At 35.7% G+C, this 18,185-nt stretch overlaps 1 protein-coding gene across 1 annotated transcript; it reads right to left on the bottom strand.

Annotated features, from left to right (window-relative positions):
• Positions 1–617: 617 nt before the first annotated feature.
• LOC131936322 (ankyrin repeat domain-containing protein 50-like) lies at positions 618–18,185 on the bottom strand. Its single transcript, XM_059293252.1, has 3 exons — positions 15,800–18,185; positions 2,137–2,658; positions 618–790 (listed from the first exon to the last, which is right to left on the bottom strand). Exons 1-3 carry the CDS (start codon positions 18,183–18,185, stop codon positions 618–620), a joined length of 3,081 nt encoding a protein of 1,026 aa, XP_059149235.1.

Raw genomic sequence — 18,185 nt, 5'->3', positions numbered from 1 at the left:
CTCCATTTTTTTGAAAACCTAAGCGAAGCTAGGCAGTATGCCTAGTTAATAATAACATAATTTTAATAATTGTGCTTGGAGCTAAAGAGCAGCATCTTGACATCAAAAGAGCCGCATGCGGCTCGCGAGCCGCAGGTTGCCGACCCCTGGATAGCCTATCGCTGGAACTAGAAGATATCCATTGTGACAAATTTTGAAATTTTTAGAATTTTTCAAAGTCAGACCAAAAAAATTGAACTTAGAAATTTTCTTTTTTTTTTCAATTTTTATTTGCAATTTAAAACAAGTGCAACAACATCAGCATATTTTACATTTTTCTTAATGTTTTAAAAAAAAAACATATCAAGATGAATTTACAAATGTATACACTTTTTTTACTAAATTTTATCATCTAATGAAACCATTTTGTCCGGATGAGCGTATTAATAATAAGTATGTACATGGTTATCATATTTGTTTTATATATGATGTTATACAAAATTTTAAGGGATAATCAGTAAACAGTGTTAAAGTAAAATGAAATTGTTGGAATCCGGATGAGGAGGGATTGACAAAAATCGTTTAAGTGGTGAGTAGGCTACAGCGTGTCATATTTGAAGATTTGTCCTTCTCGCTGTTTAAGTTCTGTCGTCTGCATATATGTAAGAAATGGATCTGTCTGGGTTGAGGATGTAGAATATTTGATTGTGGCAGGGGTCGTTGTCGGGGTGCTGGTCGTTGAGGTGTTTTTCTATGTCGTATTTGGTGTATAGACTTGTTAGGCAGTATCCACACTGGAAGACGGCGGTGTCTGGGTGTTTTAGTACGTGGTGCTTTATTGCTCCTCTGCATTTGATCAGATTGTTGCAATGCGGGCATTTACTCGTATCAGGATGGGAAGTTTTTGTATGTGTTTTACACTCGCTGGCAGTACTGAAACTGTGAAAGCAATAACCGCAGCTCTTGTCTTTTCCAGGAGTTAAAGGTTTGGGAATTTGAATTGGTTAAGTGGTAGTTTTGTTGTTGCGGCTGGGTTTCTAAGGTGTTTGTCAGGCGATCGAAGATTTGATTCGCGAGTTTTTTTGTTAATTTTCCTTGTTCTGTGGGGCTGATTTCATTTTTTCCGACGTTTTCTTTAACTTGCTTTCGCGTCTGTTTGTTTGGTTCTCCAATCAAATCTTGCGATCGATATTTCGGGCACTTCCCAGTTAGCTAGCGCGCTGAAATTTTCAGGGAAGCTTTGTTTCCGATGACCATAGAATATTCAATTGTTATTATTACTAAATTGATCCATGGAAACATTTTATTGAGCATTTTAGACCGCTATATAATTGTAGTAAAGACGTGGAGAAAAGGGGACATAACCCAGTAACTGTAATTTGATGAAAACAAGGTTCGGTACTCTCCCTCTTTGCTTACTGAGTAGTGTTCACGCGGTGTTTGTGTACAAACAACCGTAACAACTGGTGGCCAGAATGGGGGAGACGATATGGTCGAGTGGTTGGGCACACGATTGCTATCCCACTCGACACGGGTTCAAATCTATGTGTTCTAGTCAGTAACGTATTCACACAACGTGTTTTTTAAGAGTTGTCTTTTTACGAGTTGTCTTCGTTTACCCAAAAAAAAGTGAAAAGATAAAATCGATAGCAAGATTTTAATGCAAACAAACAGACAAAGACTAAAAAGTAGAAAATAATAATCATTAAAAAAGTTTTAAAAAACCCACGTTTTCTGATTGAACTAAAAAGTAGAAAATAAATGCTATACATCACAATAATGCAAGCGATCACTCTACTATAAGCGATCAAAAACGTGGGGCGCCGTGATTTTCTTACAGTTTCTAATACTGTTGACTCTCTACAAGCTCCCTAATAAAAGTCAATAGTATTATCTAATCAATAGTAATATAACTTTTGCTTCGGCGCCCCACTTCGGGTAAGCCGTACTTGGGATCGCTTTTTTGGTTCGACAGGTTAGGGGTTACCAATGTTTGCTGCGGTGTGGGTGGTGCTCTAGGTGGTTCTGTTAAAATTGTCTGTGAGGATGGTTGTTGAGTTGGTTCCTGTATTGTTGACAGGTGAACATTGGGTGTTGACTCTGGTGTTGATGATTGGCAGTGGTTGGTCCAGTGTCTGTCCGAGCCGCACACCTGACAGGCTTGACGTCTTCCTGGCAGTGCGATGAGGATATTACGTGTTGTGTCTTTGTATGTAATTTGGATGTAGTGTGGGATGTGTTGTGGATTGTCGTTCTGGATGGTGAATCTGCGATTGTTTGTGTGCGGGATTGTGGTTATTGTAGTTGTAGATTTGCTGACTGTTTGCAGTGCCTTAATCAGTGTTTCGTTGCTCAGGGCTGGCGGGACCCATCTAAGGGTTCCGATGATTTTGTCCTTGTGGTATCTGTCGAAATTCAAAGTGTATGGGCCGTGTGTTTTTGTGGTGCCGTCCAGATCCGCTACATCAAACTCGTTGGACGAGAAGTACCGGGTATCCCCACGTCCATAGTTGAGCAGCAGGATCTGGTGTGGGCTATTGATATTGCGCAAGAGGAGACCAGGGATGTTCTGGTGGTTGGTTGATTTTATGGTGACTTGAATTACTGTAGGCGAGTCGAAGAGCTCAGGAGCTATTTCATCAGACTGGTCGATTGTGATTGTTGTCTTGATATCTGAAACTGAAAGAGTTTGGGCCCAAGTTTTCATTAAACCACCCGAACCGTAGTCCGGGTGGCTCCTCTCCGGATCTTTTTTCTTCTTCTTCGTTCTGAAACGGATCTTTCGACCTAGAGGGAACAAAATTGGGCGAAACCCCATTGTTGACTTTCGTGATAGTTGCATAGTCCATTTCTAGTGCATGGAGATGAGGACTCGGTGCATTTGCTCAACGTCCCGGCAAGACCAACTTTAGAAATGATTTCAAAAAGTATTTATCCCTCTATAGATTGCTATGAGTACCAACGATATCCATTAACGCAAGGAAGATTTATACCAAATTTTAAGTACTTTACTTATGGTTTCGGAAAATTGTTTACAAAAAAATTCAAAATGTAATAAAATATTAACAAAATAATTTTTTGAAAACATGTTGCTATACATATACCCTACAATTTATATACTGTATAATAGCGGAAGAAACGTTACTACTGCTGTACAATTTTGACATATGAATGTCGAATAGTTTTTTTTGTGTGAATATTTTTGCTTTCCTGCCTTAGTCTGGGTGATACTGCCCCCTTAAGGGTCATCTATCTATGACTTCAATATTTTAGTCGGTTATAGGCTGTTCCAACTCAGTGTGTGGGGAGAAGGGTCCACGATGTACCTTTCTACCTCCAGTATGCTTGTAGGTTTCCAAAACAAAATATCGTTCTCCTGTAAACATCATGTATATCGTACACTATATCACTTCTGTGCTCGCTTTTATGCAACAGATCTTTACTGTTGTAAATTAAACATTATCAAAATTTTAGAATTTGTAGATTTTAGCTGTTAAGGGCTTGATTTGTTTGTGAATTGATGTTTGTTCATGAAAAACAATTTCATTCAGGCATTAAAAAAGTTATAGTATTAGTGGAGGTAGAAAAAAATGGTTACTTTTATGCCAATAGTGGTCATGCCATTCATTTGTCTGGAGCCAATATGTCGGGAGTTATTTTGTCGGTAGCCAATATATCGGGAGCCCATTTGTTGGTAGCTGATATATCGTGAGCCCGTTTGTCGGGAGCGCATTTGTTTGTGAGCCCTTATGTCGAGAGCCAATATGTCGTGAGTCCATTTGTCAGGAGCCTAAATATCGGGAGCTCATTTGTCGGGAGCCTATATGTCGCGAGTCAATATAACGGGAGCCCATTTGACGGGAGCCAATAAGTCGGGGCCCTTTTAACGGGGCTATTTGGACTGGCTCGTTATGTCGGGGGTCGATTTGACGGGGTCATATTAACGGGGCCGTTTTGACGGGGCCGATTTGTTCCGGGCCGTTTTGACAGGGCACCATTATGGTGTAATGTTTTACTATAATAATTGTTTTAAAATTATAACTTTTTACTGTGTAATGACAATATGTTTTAATTCTGAAATTTATTAATATTTTGACTGTTCTCCTTACTATACGCTATGAAGGTCACCTTTAAATTGACGTGTTTAAACGTGCCAAGTAGGCCAACGTAGTTGGCTTATAGTAATTCATTCATGACTAACAGAACTATTTATAGACAAGACCCTGTACAATTTTAGCAGGCAGTGTTTTACCAAACACGTAGTTGTCGTGTCACGTGATATTTATTCGTTTAACATCTAAAATACGACACTGAACAGAGCCATTGTGTGAAACTAGCTCTGAAAAATCACACAGTGGTACACGAGAATTCAAGTATATTAGCACAGCTACATGAGGATTTTTGCAATATATTAAGGGCTATTTTGACTGGGTCGTTATGTCGGGTGTCGATTTGACGGGGTCATATTAACGGGGCCGTTTAGACGGGGCCGATTTGTCCCGGGCCGTTTTGACAGGGCACCAGAATAAATTCATACTAAACAAAAGGCGTAGCTAGGGGATGGCGGGTGGGGCGGCAGCCCCAGGTGGCGACCTTAAGGAGGCGCCGAAATGGGTAAAAAAAATGCAAATAGAGTGTTACTTAGCTTTATGGACTTAATTGTTTTCTACATCAGTTGAAACATTAAAAACGTTAAGAGACCATGAATCAGGAGGTTGGAGGGTCTGCCAATATGAATACTTATACAACTAGGGGGTCGGGGCCTTTTAGCGATCGTGAATAAATATATAAATGGGTGGGGGGAGCAAAGTTGATAGTTCACACCGGGCGCCGGAATGGGTCGCTACGCCCATGATACCAAGCTAATGAAATATGACACCAGGAGATTTAGTGGCGTCTCATGGAGTGTGTCTGTGGGCAGGAGGTGGTTGCGGACCGCACCGGCTTGAAACCAATTACTAGGCACCACCAAATCAAAATACTGTACAAAAATTGTTTTGTTAAATTAAAATATAAAATAGTAAAGAAAACACGGTAACATCAGACATAGCGACGCAACTTTGTTGCGTTATAGTGTAATTGTGGATTCATAAAAAATAATGGCGTCACTAGGTGGGGTGTCTGCCGACGCGTTGACTAATGTCATCATCATCCCCTCCAAAAATGTAGCATTTTTATTCGTTGTCACTCCTCTTCTACTGTTGAAGATGAGACAATTAATTTGAAAACAAACGTTACGATTGTTTAATTTGGTGTCATCCGGAGCGGAAAGCACACTTCTCCACCCACGCCCTTCTCCTACCGCTTGTGCGTTTAGGCTACTGGAAAGAGACACAATGTAAACTCATATATTTTATTTAGATAATTAATTTGTTAAAATATTTTTTAAATTCTTTTTGTCACTGATTGTCGTGGTTTGTTTACGTTCTCAACGATCACACTGTTAAGATTATCGACAATTAAGTTTTGTCGATATGAGATCAGCCGCAAGTCAGTATAGTCAAAGCAGGCTTTCTTTTACCAATTGTCATAAACCCTGATAATAGAATCTAGACCAGTATTGAAATAACATAAAATATTGTGTCCTAAAATTCTCTGAATAGAACCTAAAAAATAGCCTGTTTAAGTACCAGCTTTGGTAACGTATAGCCAAATGCACAGTAGCACTTTTTTTATAGTTAATCGTTTAACACACAAGTTCCCAATATTTTTGGAGAGGTGACCCCATTTTATAAAAAGTAAGTGATCCGCGTCACCTTAGAATTGAAAATTATGATTAATCAATGTTTCAATGCGATGAGTATCATGTTGCATGTTATTAACTAGCCTCAACATTTGCGATTGAGTTTTTTTTTAACACCAATCTCATGTCATTCTCAATATTCAATTTCTTGGTTTTTTCGTAATTGGAGTGGTATTCGAAAATTCACTCTCGCATATATTTAAAGACACAAAAGGAACTAAATCTCGAAAGGCAATCAGTGTCAAGTTTGGGCATAAATGGTGCATACTATATTAAGAGAATCACGGGGAATGGATTAAGTATCAATGCAGTTTCTTTTACTTTGAGTATAATCATATTTTGCTCTTCGAATATATATGTCAGGTACACTCAATACTCTGTTATAGTTTTTAAAGCGACAGCCGGGAAAACAAACGATCGCGAGAATCATGAGATTTTACATAAAATAGTTAACTCGAATAAATATTAAAATATACAATATATGAAAAGTATATAGAATTATTTTGAGAAATCTCTCGTTCTCTCTATTTCTCTGTCTCTCATTCTTTCTCTCTCTCTTTCTCTCTCTCTCTCTTTCTCTCTCTCAATCTCTCTCTTACATACCATTAAAAACTTAAAAAAAAATAATTTGTATAGATAATTTTTTGCTGGTGATTACCCCCCCCCCTCCCCCCAGAAAGCCCTTAGCGACCCCCCTAGTGGGTTTCGACCCACAGTGAGGTAAATCATTGTTTAATATAACCATAGGCACATACAGTTAATTGAAAATAACGTCACGCATCTTATACTGGTTTTAATAAAGAAATATTAAAATTTAACGATTATTTTCTGTCTTTGCTTGTCAAGTTCTTCTAAAACATGTTCAACACGTTCAGCATTTGTATTATTTTTACAAATACAAATACACACATATCTCAACTAGGGATGATACATTAATAAAATTAAATGTATTTTAATTGATTGTTTTTAGGGACACTAATTTTAATACATACTCATTGAATACTCGGCTATTGAAAATTTGAAACGGAAAATGTCATGTCATCAACCGCGCTTTAACGAGACTTGTCCATACATTTCACGATTATATCGAAACCGGTACAGCTGGATTAATCACTATAACTTTGCTAGATACAAAGAAACTAGTATGCATTATTTTACGTTCTGCTATGCCTTTATTAGCTATAGAATCGTCAAACATTTTTGATTGCGGCATAACGTAATGGCACTTATCGAAGTAAATTCTAGCTAATTACTACTTACTTGACGTACGTCTCAAGATAACTGTTACCATAATAGATTTGACAACGTGGTAAAGTGTGAACATTTTAGATCATGACATTAACGTGTAGTGTAGATATGACAACTGAGAGTGTAATCAGATAACGTATGAGCCTGACAGAGGTGCGTTTCAAACATTGACTAAAGCTTGGACTTATAATACGGGGTTCAAAAATGAAAATGTTTACACGTCCCCCCCCCTTCCCTACATACACATATTATTGATTTCTGGTATTGTTAAAAATAAAGCAATTATTATTTTGTGTCTATTGGTGCCGATTACAATGTGCTACACACATTAAGACTATAGAGTATAGAGCAATGTAAAATCCTGAAGCAGCGATCGAAGTGCGTCATTGAATGTTTTGTTCACTGTACAAATGGTTGTTTTAATGCATCCCAGTCTACTCTATGCGTTGTATCAAATAGCACCAAACAAAATAAACAATGACATTCAATGACTAAACCGACACATACATCGCTCCTTGCACCCCTACAGTGGTGTAATTAGCGGCTTTCTATGTCTGGGTGGTGACTAGGCTTGTTCTACTTCAATATTACAAAGAGTGATCAACTGTTACACTCGGCTTTCTAATTATTTTTGGATTTTTTGGGGCCAGTTGTAACACTAATAAAGAACACAATCCTCAAGGTGAATTTGTAACATTGAAGTATAATTTTCATCAACGACAAGAAGAAACATTGACACAAGAAACTACTGACGACTAGCTACACTGAGTTGACACTACTCCACACACTGCATACACACTCCCTCGTTTACACACTTGTTTTTCTCGCTCACACAGCACTTCCAAGGGGAGGCCACTCTCGCACATAATCTCTCCGGACCTACACACTTCCTTATAGACATCTTCGTCACATCAACGTACAATCAAGACGTTCATTCAGCATGTTCAGTGGCGTCTAGTCGGTAGTGTGGACAAACCAGCGTAAATGATAACATTTAATAACTCAGTACCATTTAAAAAGTTCACACGTCTAACATACCGATTGGTAACGCACTGATGAAACACTCATATAAAGATGTGTCATTTTGATGAGTAGGACTAGATCCCAGAAAGACGTAACGGATCAACTTTTGTTATTATAAAGCAGCGTATTATAAAAACTGTTCGCCTTAAATTGTTTTGAATGATAAGAGGTTTGCCGCAAGTTTACAACACATTTTTATAGCACGATTCCATTGGAATTGCTGTGCAAAAATGTACTGATATAAGGATAAAAGAGAACGTTAAGTGAAGCTTATTCAACATCATTTAACATTTTGCAACAATTTTGCGATTATAAAACGAAAAACTTTGTTTATACGAAAACTTCATTAGCATATGCTCGTAAACATGTTTTTAATAATGCTTTTTTCAGTTTTATGTTGATAATCTTTTTAAATGTATGCAATACATAGCACTAATTACATCGTTTTCAATGTATTTAACATTTTTTTTTCCAGCAACTCCCGTTTTAACACTCGAAATATAACCTAGGATTTCTCCACCTTGAAGATTTTAGCATCACAATGGAGGACGAGGAAAGCGAACGCTGGATTAAACGTATAAAAAATTTGGGTCACTACTTAAACAATCCACCTTAGAGCAAATGGGATGTTTTAGCATGGAAGAAAATTAAAGATGGTTTACGTGACATTCGCTGGATAATCCAAGGAATGATGTAGGCTACTATGTTTTTTTACCAGTAACAAAAAAGACCGCCGTAGCCACAGTTTCGCTGTGTGCAGGATGTGATCAAGAATGTCAATGTAACAAAACACGTTAGACTGGGACAACCACGGTAACGGGCCGTAAACATTTTACTTCCTGGTTAAAAGCCAACGTCATGCTTGATATGTTGTCATAGTTATATGGTGTGTGGACCTTTCAAATGTAGGAGCATTCATATCAGCATCAATTAAGAATAGGCCATATTGAAGTATTTTTGATCCGACATAAAATAATGTGTAGCTCGTTAGGATGCATGTAGAGTTACCAGAAAAGTGGGTCCTCAGTCCACTAATATTTAATGAATACTTGACTCACGATAGCGAAACTTAAGACAGCTGGGCATAGTGCTGACCATATTATTTCTCCATATACTGAAGTCACTGAAACAAGTAAACTCTATTCAACTTGCTGCATTGGAGATAAATATCGAAGGGGCACTTTACTTTTACATGTACGATTGGTAAAGAACCTTACATTGTGTCACCAATAATAACAAGAGAGAGAGCTTACTTTTTTTAAAACGCATATGGATATTTTTACTTTCTTGTATGCAAAAAAAAAAAAAAAATCACATGAAATTTTGAAAGCTTTCACCATTTTTACTCAGTACTTCGTCATATAAAAAGTAGGCCTATAGGGGATTTATTTTTTTCGGGAGAAAATTCTAAATCCTGATTTTTTATTTTATTTTGGCGTTTTATGCGTAATCGAGTCGGAAAAACTAGGCTTTGCAATTCTGTCTGTATATCTATGTTTGTGTCTGTAAACTTGGTAACTTGAGTACATTATAGCTAGGCTGATGAAATTCCAAATATAAGTATTACATAAAAATTAAATTAATCTTAAAGTTTTAGCTATTTCTGATTAAGGGAAGTGGAACTTTTTCTACTATAACCGGAGTACCGTTTTTGGTTCATAGATAAATTGTCACATATAAGTAAAATATCAATGTATTCTGTAAATATTGATTTTTTTCGGTGACCAGAAATAGTACTTTACATTATTTCGGATTTCTCAAAAAAAAAAACAACAACATGCATCTATAAAGTATTAATATTCCACACTACAAAGCACATATTGTTTGCTATTTACCTGGTGCGCAATTATCTTTTCCAAGAGTTTATATTCTGATATAACAATATTAAGTATTAAGTTTGTAAAAAATGGTTAAAAGCATGTCTATATCCTGATTTGACTTTCCTTGTTGAGTTATATAAGAACGATAAATTTTATGGGGGATCACTCCCGCTTAATTTGTTTAATTAAGTTGATTATGAAATGAACACTATGTTGATATAAGCACATGAGATAGCTCCAAAAATTAGTGAATTATTTAACATACATTTCTACATACTAGTAAGCCATTTTCATTGTGATTAATTCTGTTGTTTTAGCATACAACATAGTGTAATCGCAAGTCAAACAGAGACTACTTACATAAAACAATCTTGTTCAGTGATGATTTAGATGTAAAACCCACACACCTATCGCCATTACCCTGTTTGCACACAGGCGCGCACACCATGTACCTAGTTGACGTACTTTGGGTTACTTGCAACGGTTGGTTAATTTAAGGTCGTACGGATGCTAAAATTAGATTTAGATTTTAAAAAAATCTCACATTGTACTGCAAGTAGTGTTGTTGTCTGCATGAAAAACACGTCGAGCTATCTAGCTACACTATGTAGTCGTGCTTGTGCAACGATATTTTACTTTATAATGTATGATTTATTTTAATAATTCACATGATAGCTATGTATGATTGCGATAGAGACTATTTCGATAGGAAATACACACTATAGTGAAGACGATTGGAATACAGCTAAATACGAAACAACATATACATTGGTGTTAGAAATACAAATACCCCCCCCCCCCTTCTAAAACATGGAGGAGTGTCGGTAAGGTTGCTGGATGAACCGGTTGCATCCGGTTTAAATTGTATGAAGGTTGTTTAGCTGCTGTCCTTGTGTTAGATAGACGTGTACTGGGTTAGTTGCAACGGTTGGTTGATTTAGTGTCGTGTAGATGCTATAATTAGTTTTAGATTTTAAAAAAAAAACTTTTTGTGTTGCAAGATGTCGTGTCATCCAGCTACACAATGGAATCGTGATGTACAGAGAGATTTTACTTAATAATATGCGGATTTTGAAAACAACTCACATGACTGCTATATGAGAATATAACAATGAATATTTTATTAGGAACTACACACTATAGTGGAGACGATTTGGATACATCTAAGAACGAAATAGATTATACCTTGGTGTTTGAAAAATAAATTCAGTACACCCCCCAGCCATATAAACCCAATAATTAGAATAAAGTTAAGTATGTGATCTCGGCATATGAAGGGATGGTGTGGTCAGCATTATGCCCAGCTGCCTATAATTTCCCTAATGTAAGTTGGGTACCCATCATAGCTGGCCGGACTCAGGGACTATCTACTGACTTCAACCTGGATTCAAACTCGAGATTTAAGGGTTAGCAGTCTACCTCTCTACCGCTAGGCCACTCCATCCCCTTATAGAAAAAACAACTTAATTAAAATCGATATCCGTCTATAAACAAAGCGCTTGCGATCTAATCGCGGGTACCAGTAAGTCTTAATAATATTAAACACATATATAGGCTACCTGTTCTATTTACAAGTTATGATTTAAAAAAAATATTTTGTATAAAGTTGAAATAGGAAAATAACATATTCTTAATTAAATAATATTTCAAACCTCACATATGATGTTGATGTTTTATCGGACTTTTTTTTTAAATTAGGGTTGATTATTTTTTATACAAACGTAGAAATCTTAAATTACATATGATTATACTGAAATAATCGCACCACACTAAGACAAGACAACAGTAGTGAAGTATAAATATAAAGCCTCAGCAAGTTTGACTGGGCTGTCCTGTTTAGATAGGGGGTTGTTAGATTGTACTGTGTCACCTATTGCTGTCCTAATTGCAATGTAAGTCAATTCGAGTCAAGGTGTTTTATGTGTAATTCATATTGGCAAGGGATGAAGCGCTAATTGCACAAAGTGGTATATCGACAAACATATTAACCACATTAAAATTTATATTACAAAGCTAAATACTGTCTATTACAAGGAAACCTATATTTTGTTTTGCTTGCAAAATAAATCGATATTTAATGGTTAAATTATTATGTTTTAATTCAGTCATTCCGAGTTCACTCTAGTACAAGCTAAATACATCTATAGAAATGCAGCTTAAACTATATGAAAATCAAACAATTTTACTATTTAAATATTCCTAGTAGTATACAATTTATAACAAAAAACATTAATTTCTTACCTAACGACAATTTTACTTACCTTTTAAATCACAACACTGATAGAACAGTCAATTAGTTAATACATTTTTTTCTCAATTTTTTCAGTAATACTCATAGACTGAATAATAGTAGTTAAAGTAAAAGTATTAAATTTTACACATCTGTTTCAGTAAAAAACACTAAAAAAGACAAAATAATATCTACCCAGGCTAATATGGTTTACATCCTCGTTTCATCTCTTGGCCGACACAAGTACTGATGTCGCGCTCTGATTAACACAGTATAGTGTGTTTTGCTGTCATTCTATCATAACGTCACCGTTAACTTACCACGATGTACATATATTTTGTATTCGAAAGTTATTTTATTCATTAAAGAATGTTTAGTAGAGAGTACAACTGCAGGCGACATAACCGAACAAGAAGTGTTATTTGTTTAGACATCATACTTTTTCACGTAGATATATTTGATATTACATAATATTTTAAGCATAACAATTAGATTGTCATCTGTTTTCAGTGGCGTAATGAAAGAAGTGCCGGGCAGGGCGGTTATCAAAAGTGTCGCCCTTGTGAACGGAAAATGAATTGTGATTTATATCTTATTTTTGTGGTAATTTAAAATCCTGCAAAGTGCAGACTATCGTTTGTTCGATTTTAAAATAATGTAATAACGTATCTGTATCCCAATCATTTACTCATTATTCTTATCCCTAACTATTATATTATCCAATTAATACTATCCCTAACAAAATCCATAACACTTCTTATAACCAAAACTGATCTTCTAACACGAGCACTCAAAACACATAATTAGTTTTGGTTTAATCTAAGATTGGGAAGATAATTAATCTGGTGATAATGGCATGGCTTAGATAGCGGGGAATGATTAACCTAATGATGACTTTCAACCAGTTATCCAGAAGGTTATTTGCATGAAGAGGTAGACCTTGAGTAGATTCAACGCGATAGTAGGGGAGTTTGAGTAGAAATTTTGGTAGAGCATTTTATATGTTGGTATGAAATATGCGCATTTAAGTCATACAAGTTGATTTTATAGTGATTGGATTGCATGGGAATATTACTCGACACGCTGGTGAATTTGATTTGTCTGTTAGGAACATGACACCGTAACTTAATGTAAAAAAATTTGACATCATTTTAACGATTGAATTGTATCGATAATTTAGGATGGTCTCAATTCTTTTTTCTCTTGGTATGCCGTTAAGAATTATCAAAGGAAAAAAATCACAATTCGTTCATCATCAGTAAAACACAACATAGATGTCCACGACATATGTAGTAAATAAAGTAGAGATATGTTTCGATAATGTGGTACAACTATTTTCAACTAGTTAGATTCTTGAACGTAAATCAGGTACACGTTAGAGCTGGGCTGAAACAGGGACATCCTAAACACTCGAGACCAAGATGACCACTGATAATATGCTATGATTCGTATAGCAAGTGTGGTAGATGTAAAATGTTATACATTTCATATTAAAAACGAAGAGTAAACTTTTATTGGATCAAAAAAAAAATCATAAATCACAATTATCCACTATATTTCAACGTTTAATCGATGTAAGAGGCTCCTGGTTAGTCCCACTAAAAGCTCCAAAACAAAAAGTTCAGGCTAAAATTTTCACTAGTGGGAAGTTGTGTAACACAACCAGAAACATAACGGTCCTGTCTGATGGTTCCATATCAAACACGAATTATTCATTTACACAGGTGATGTAAAGTCTCTTGTCTTATGGTTTATAGTTTTCTTTTTAATTGTTTTCAATATTTTATGTAAATGATTTATCATAGGCAGCATGCGATTTGTCACAAATTGTTAAGATATTTATCAACCAATTCGCAAACAAAGGGTGTATTAATTTGGCTTACATTTTCTTCAATGCTTTGACCATCTTGTTTTTTTTCTTTTCCGAATCTATTTACGACAAACACTGCCTTTAAAACCCACCAAATAAAATCGAAGGAAATATGTTTTTTTTCAACAGGCCATCATGATTAATGCTTAAGAGTAAACAACAGTGACCCTCGACATTTGACCCTAACATCTGGTCTTCAGGGCATGTGTGACACAGTGACAGACGGTGGAGGCTGGACCATTTTTATTATTATACAAAAAATAATAATCATTAAAAAAGTTTAAAAAAAACCCACGTTTTCTGATTGAACTAAAAAGTAGAAAATAAATGCTATACATCACAATAATGCAGTTTGTTCTTGGTTGGACAAAGGCTATGGAAGCAAATCCAAAAAGAAAAGCAGGCTGAAATCGGAGTCAATGGCCTCAATGGCGCATAACCAGTTGACACGTAACGCTTAATTGTGTTGGAGGCGTGGTCGAGTCGGCAAAAAGCTCATGGTTGATAAATTCGAACAAAGTCTCAAGTTCAAACCCACTGGCCGATAAATCTCGATCCCCTTCAACACTAATAATTAAGAACGAAGAAGAAGAAGAAGAAGACAATAATGCAAGCGATCACTCTACTATAAGCGATGAAAAACGTGGGGCGCCGAAGTAAAAGTTATATTACTATTGATTAGATAATACTATTGACTTTTATTTGGGAGCTTGTAGAGAGTCAACAGTATTAGTATTTTAATGATTATTATTTTCTACTTTTTAGTCTTTGTCTGTTTGTTTGCATTGAAATCTTGCTATCGATTTTATCTTTTCACTTTTTTTTGGGTAAACGAAGACAACTCGTAAAAAGACAACTCGTAAAAAACGAGAGACCCTTTCTTCTTTGGTCTCAATCGCAAGTGAATGATTGTCAGAGGTTAGTTGATAGCGGTTAGGACGAGGGCTGGTTACTGACTAGAACACATAGATTTGAACCCGTGTCGAGTGGGATAGCAATCGTGTGCCCAACCACTCGACCATATCGTCTCCCCCAAACTGGCCACCAGTGGTAATAGTTACCTCCTGTAAGTTTAAAGTCGGTTCAAACTAAATTATCTGCCCCTAAGCCTGTCGCGACGTGGGATCGTTCGCGTCACTTCGCGCGGCAAGAGAGAGGCGAGCTACGCGTCGCTCGTTTTTTTTCTAATGGCTCGCAGAGGAGAATTATATATATATAGATTATATAGCGGTCTAAAATGCTCAATAAAATGTTTCCATTGATCAATTTAGTAATAATAACAATTGAATATTCTACGGTCATCCAAAAGAAAGCTTCCCTGAAAATTTCAGCGCGCTAGCTAACTGGGAAGTGCCAGAAATTTCGATCGCAAGATTTGATTGGAAAAACAAACAGAGAAAGCAAGTTAAAGAAAACGTGGGAAAAACACCCACTAGTCACTAAAACTCACCGATGATGCTAAATTATTGTGGATACTTTGTTTTGAACATACATCAGATCTACTTTAAAGTGATTTAATTACTGTTAATTACTGTTTAAAAGACCTAGGTCTAAATAATTAGTTGTATAACTCACGTAATTAAATATTGATCAGTTTTTTACCAGCGGCAGTTCAATAGAAACCTCTAAAAGTAATTTGATAATTTCATTTCGTCCATAGTATGATGCTAATATTAAGGCAGTCGTACTATTTCGGTCTGCAATATTAACATCACATCCACGATCTAAAAGTAATTGGACAGTTTCATTGTTCCCATATATTGATGCTAACATTAAGGCAGTTCTACCATTTTGGGCTGCATTATTAACATCACATCCATGATCTAAAAGTAATTTGACAATTTTAGTTCTTCCATATTTTGATGCCAACATTAAGGAAGTCATACCATTATGTTCTGAAATATTAACATCAAATCCACGATCTAATAGTAATTTCACTATTTCATAGCTGCCATACCTTGATGCTAACATTAAGGCCGTTGAGCCATTTCTGTCTGCAATATTAACATCACATCCGCGATCTAAAAGTAATTTGACTATTTCATCGTTGCCATACTGTGATTCTAACATAAATGCAGTCATACCATTTTGGTCTGCAATATTAACATCGCATCCACGATCTAAAAGTAATTCGACAATGTTTTGGTGTCCATTCTCTAAAGCCAACATTAAAGCAGTGTTTCCATTTTTGTCAGCAATATTTACCTGACATCCACGATCTAAAAGCAATTGGGAACTTTCATTGTTTCCATATTTTGATGCTAACATTAAAGCAGTCATACCATTTTGGTCTGCAATATTAACATCACATCCACAATCTAAAAGTAATTTAATAATTTCATATTTGCCATACCTTGATGCAATCATTAAGGTAGTCATTCCATTATTGTCTGAAATATTAACATCGCATCCACGATCTAAAAGTAATTGGACAGTTTCATTGTTCCCATATATTGATGCTAACATTAAGGCAGTTCTACCATTTTGGTCTGCATTATTAACATCACATCCATGATCTAAAAGTAATTTGACAATTGTATTTCTTCCATATTTTGATGCCAACATTAAGGAAGTCATACCATTATGTTCTGAAATATTAACATCAAATCCACGATCTAATAGTAATTTCACTATTTCATAGCTGCCATACCATGATGCAACCATAAAGGCAGTCATACCATTATTGTCTGCAATATTAACATCGCATCCACGATCTAAAAGTAATTTGACATTTTTATCGTGTCCACTCTTTGATGCTAACATTAAGGCCGTTGAGCCATTTCTGTCTGCAATATTAACATCACATCCGCGATCTAAAAGTAATTTGACTATTTCATCGTTGCCACACTGTGATGCTAACATAAATGCAGTCATACCATTTTGGTCTGCAATATTAACATCGCATCCACGATCTAAAAGTAATTTAATAATTTCATAGTTGCCATACCTTGATGCAATCATTAAGGCAGTCATACCATTATTGTCTGCAATATTAACATCGCATCCACGATCTAAAAGTAATTTAATAATTTCATATTTGCCATACCTTGATGCAATCATTAAGGCAGTCATACCATTATTGTCTGAAATATTAACATCGCATCCACGATCTAAAAGTAATTGGACAGTTTCATTGTTCCCATATATTGATGCTAACCTTAAGGCAGTTCTACCATTTTGGTCTGCATTATTAACATCACATCCATGATCTAAAAGTAATTTGACAATTGTATTTCTTCCATATTTTGATGCCAACATTAAGGAAGTCATACCATTATGTTCTGAAATATTAACATCAAATCCACGATCTAATAGTAATTTCACTATTTCATAGCTGCCATACCATGATGCAACCATAAAGGCAGTCATACCATTATTGTCTGCAATATTAACATCGCATCCACGATCTAAAAGTAATTTGACATTTTTATCGTGTCCACTCATTGATGCTAACATTAAGGCCGTCGAGCCATTTCTGTCTGAAATATTAACATCACATCCGCGATCTAAAAGTAATTTGACTATTTCATCGTTGCCATACTGTGATACAATCATTAAGGCAGTCATACCATTTTGGTCTGCAATATTAACATCGCATCCACGATCTAAAAGTAATTTAATAATTTCATATTTGCCATACCTTGATGCAATCATTAAGGCAGTCATACCATTATTGTCTGAAATATTAACATCGCATCCACGATCTAAAAGTAATTCGACAATTTTTTGGTGTCCATTCTTTAAAGCCAACATTAAAGCAGTGTTTCCATTTTTGTCAGCAATATTTACCTGACATCCAAGATCTAAAAGCAATTGGGAACTTTCATTGTTTCCACATTTTGATGCTAACATTAAAGCAGTCATACCATTTTTATCTGAAATATTAACATCACATCCTCGATCTAAAATAAGTTTAACTTGTTCGTTATTTGTATTTCGTAATGCTATATCTATTGAAAACCTTAAACCTAATACTCTTTCAACATTTTTAAGTATGGCCGGATCTGGAGTTCTAAACACAGGACGTCTTTCATTTTTAAGTGTGGCCGAATCTGGAGGTCTAAATACTGGACGTCTTTTTGAATCAAAGTCTCCTCCTTTTGCTTGTACACTTTGCATAAAGTTAAATTTAGCCAGAAGTCTAGCATTTTCATCACTCCCTCTTTTAGATACCTTGTCGTATCTACAATCAGATTCAGATGCTTTAAGTGTATCAGTTAAACGACTGCCTCCCATCTCTTTATCAGCGTTCAAATCATCCGACTTAGACAT

The sequence above is a fragment of the Physella acuta genome, unplaced genomic scaffold (genome assembly GCF_028476545.2).
Source record: "Physella acuta isolate Inbredline_101_S28 unplaced genomic scaffold, ASM2847654v3 ptg000014l, whole genome shotgun sequence".
Lineage (NCBI taxonomy): Eukaryota > Metazoa > Mollusca > Gastropoda > Physidae > Physella > Physella acuta.
Note: the sequence above shows the minus strand (reverse complement) of the source record. Positions and strands in the feature narration are given on the sequence as shown.

What these genes read in the sequence shown, in the direction of transcription:
- LOC131936322 (XM_059293252.1), bottom strand. Translation starts at nt 18,185, where the DNA reads ATGTCTAAGTCGGATGATTTGAACGCTGATAAAGAGATGGGAGGCAGT. An exon ending in TAATATTTCAGAACATAATG is followed by an intron (nt 2,659 to 15,799) that starts GTATGACTTCCT and finishes AAACTCTTTCAG; the next exon opens with TTTCAGATATCAAGACAACA. An exon ending in GCCAGGAAGACGTCAAGCCT is followed by an intron (nt 791 to 2,136) that starts GTCAGGTGTGCG and finishes TAAAACACCCAG; the next exon opens with ACACCGCCGTCTTCCAGTGT.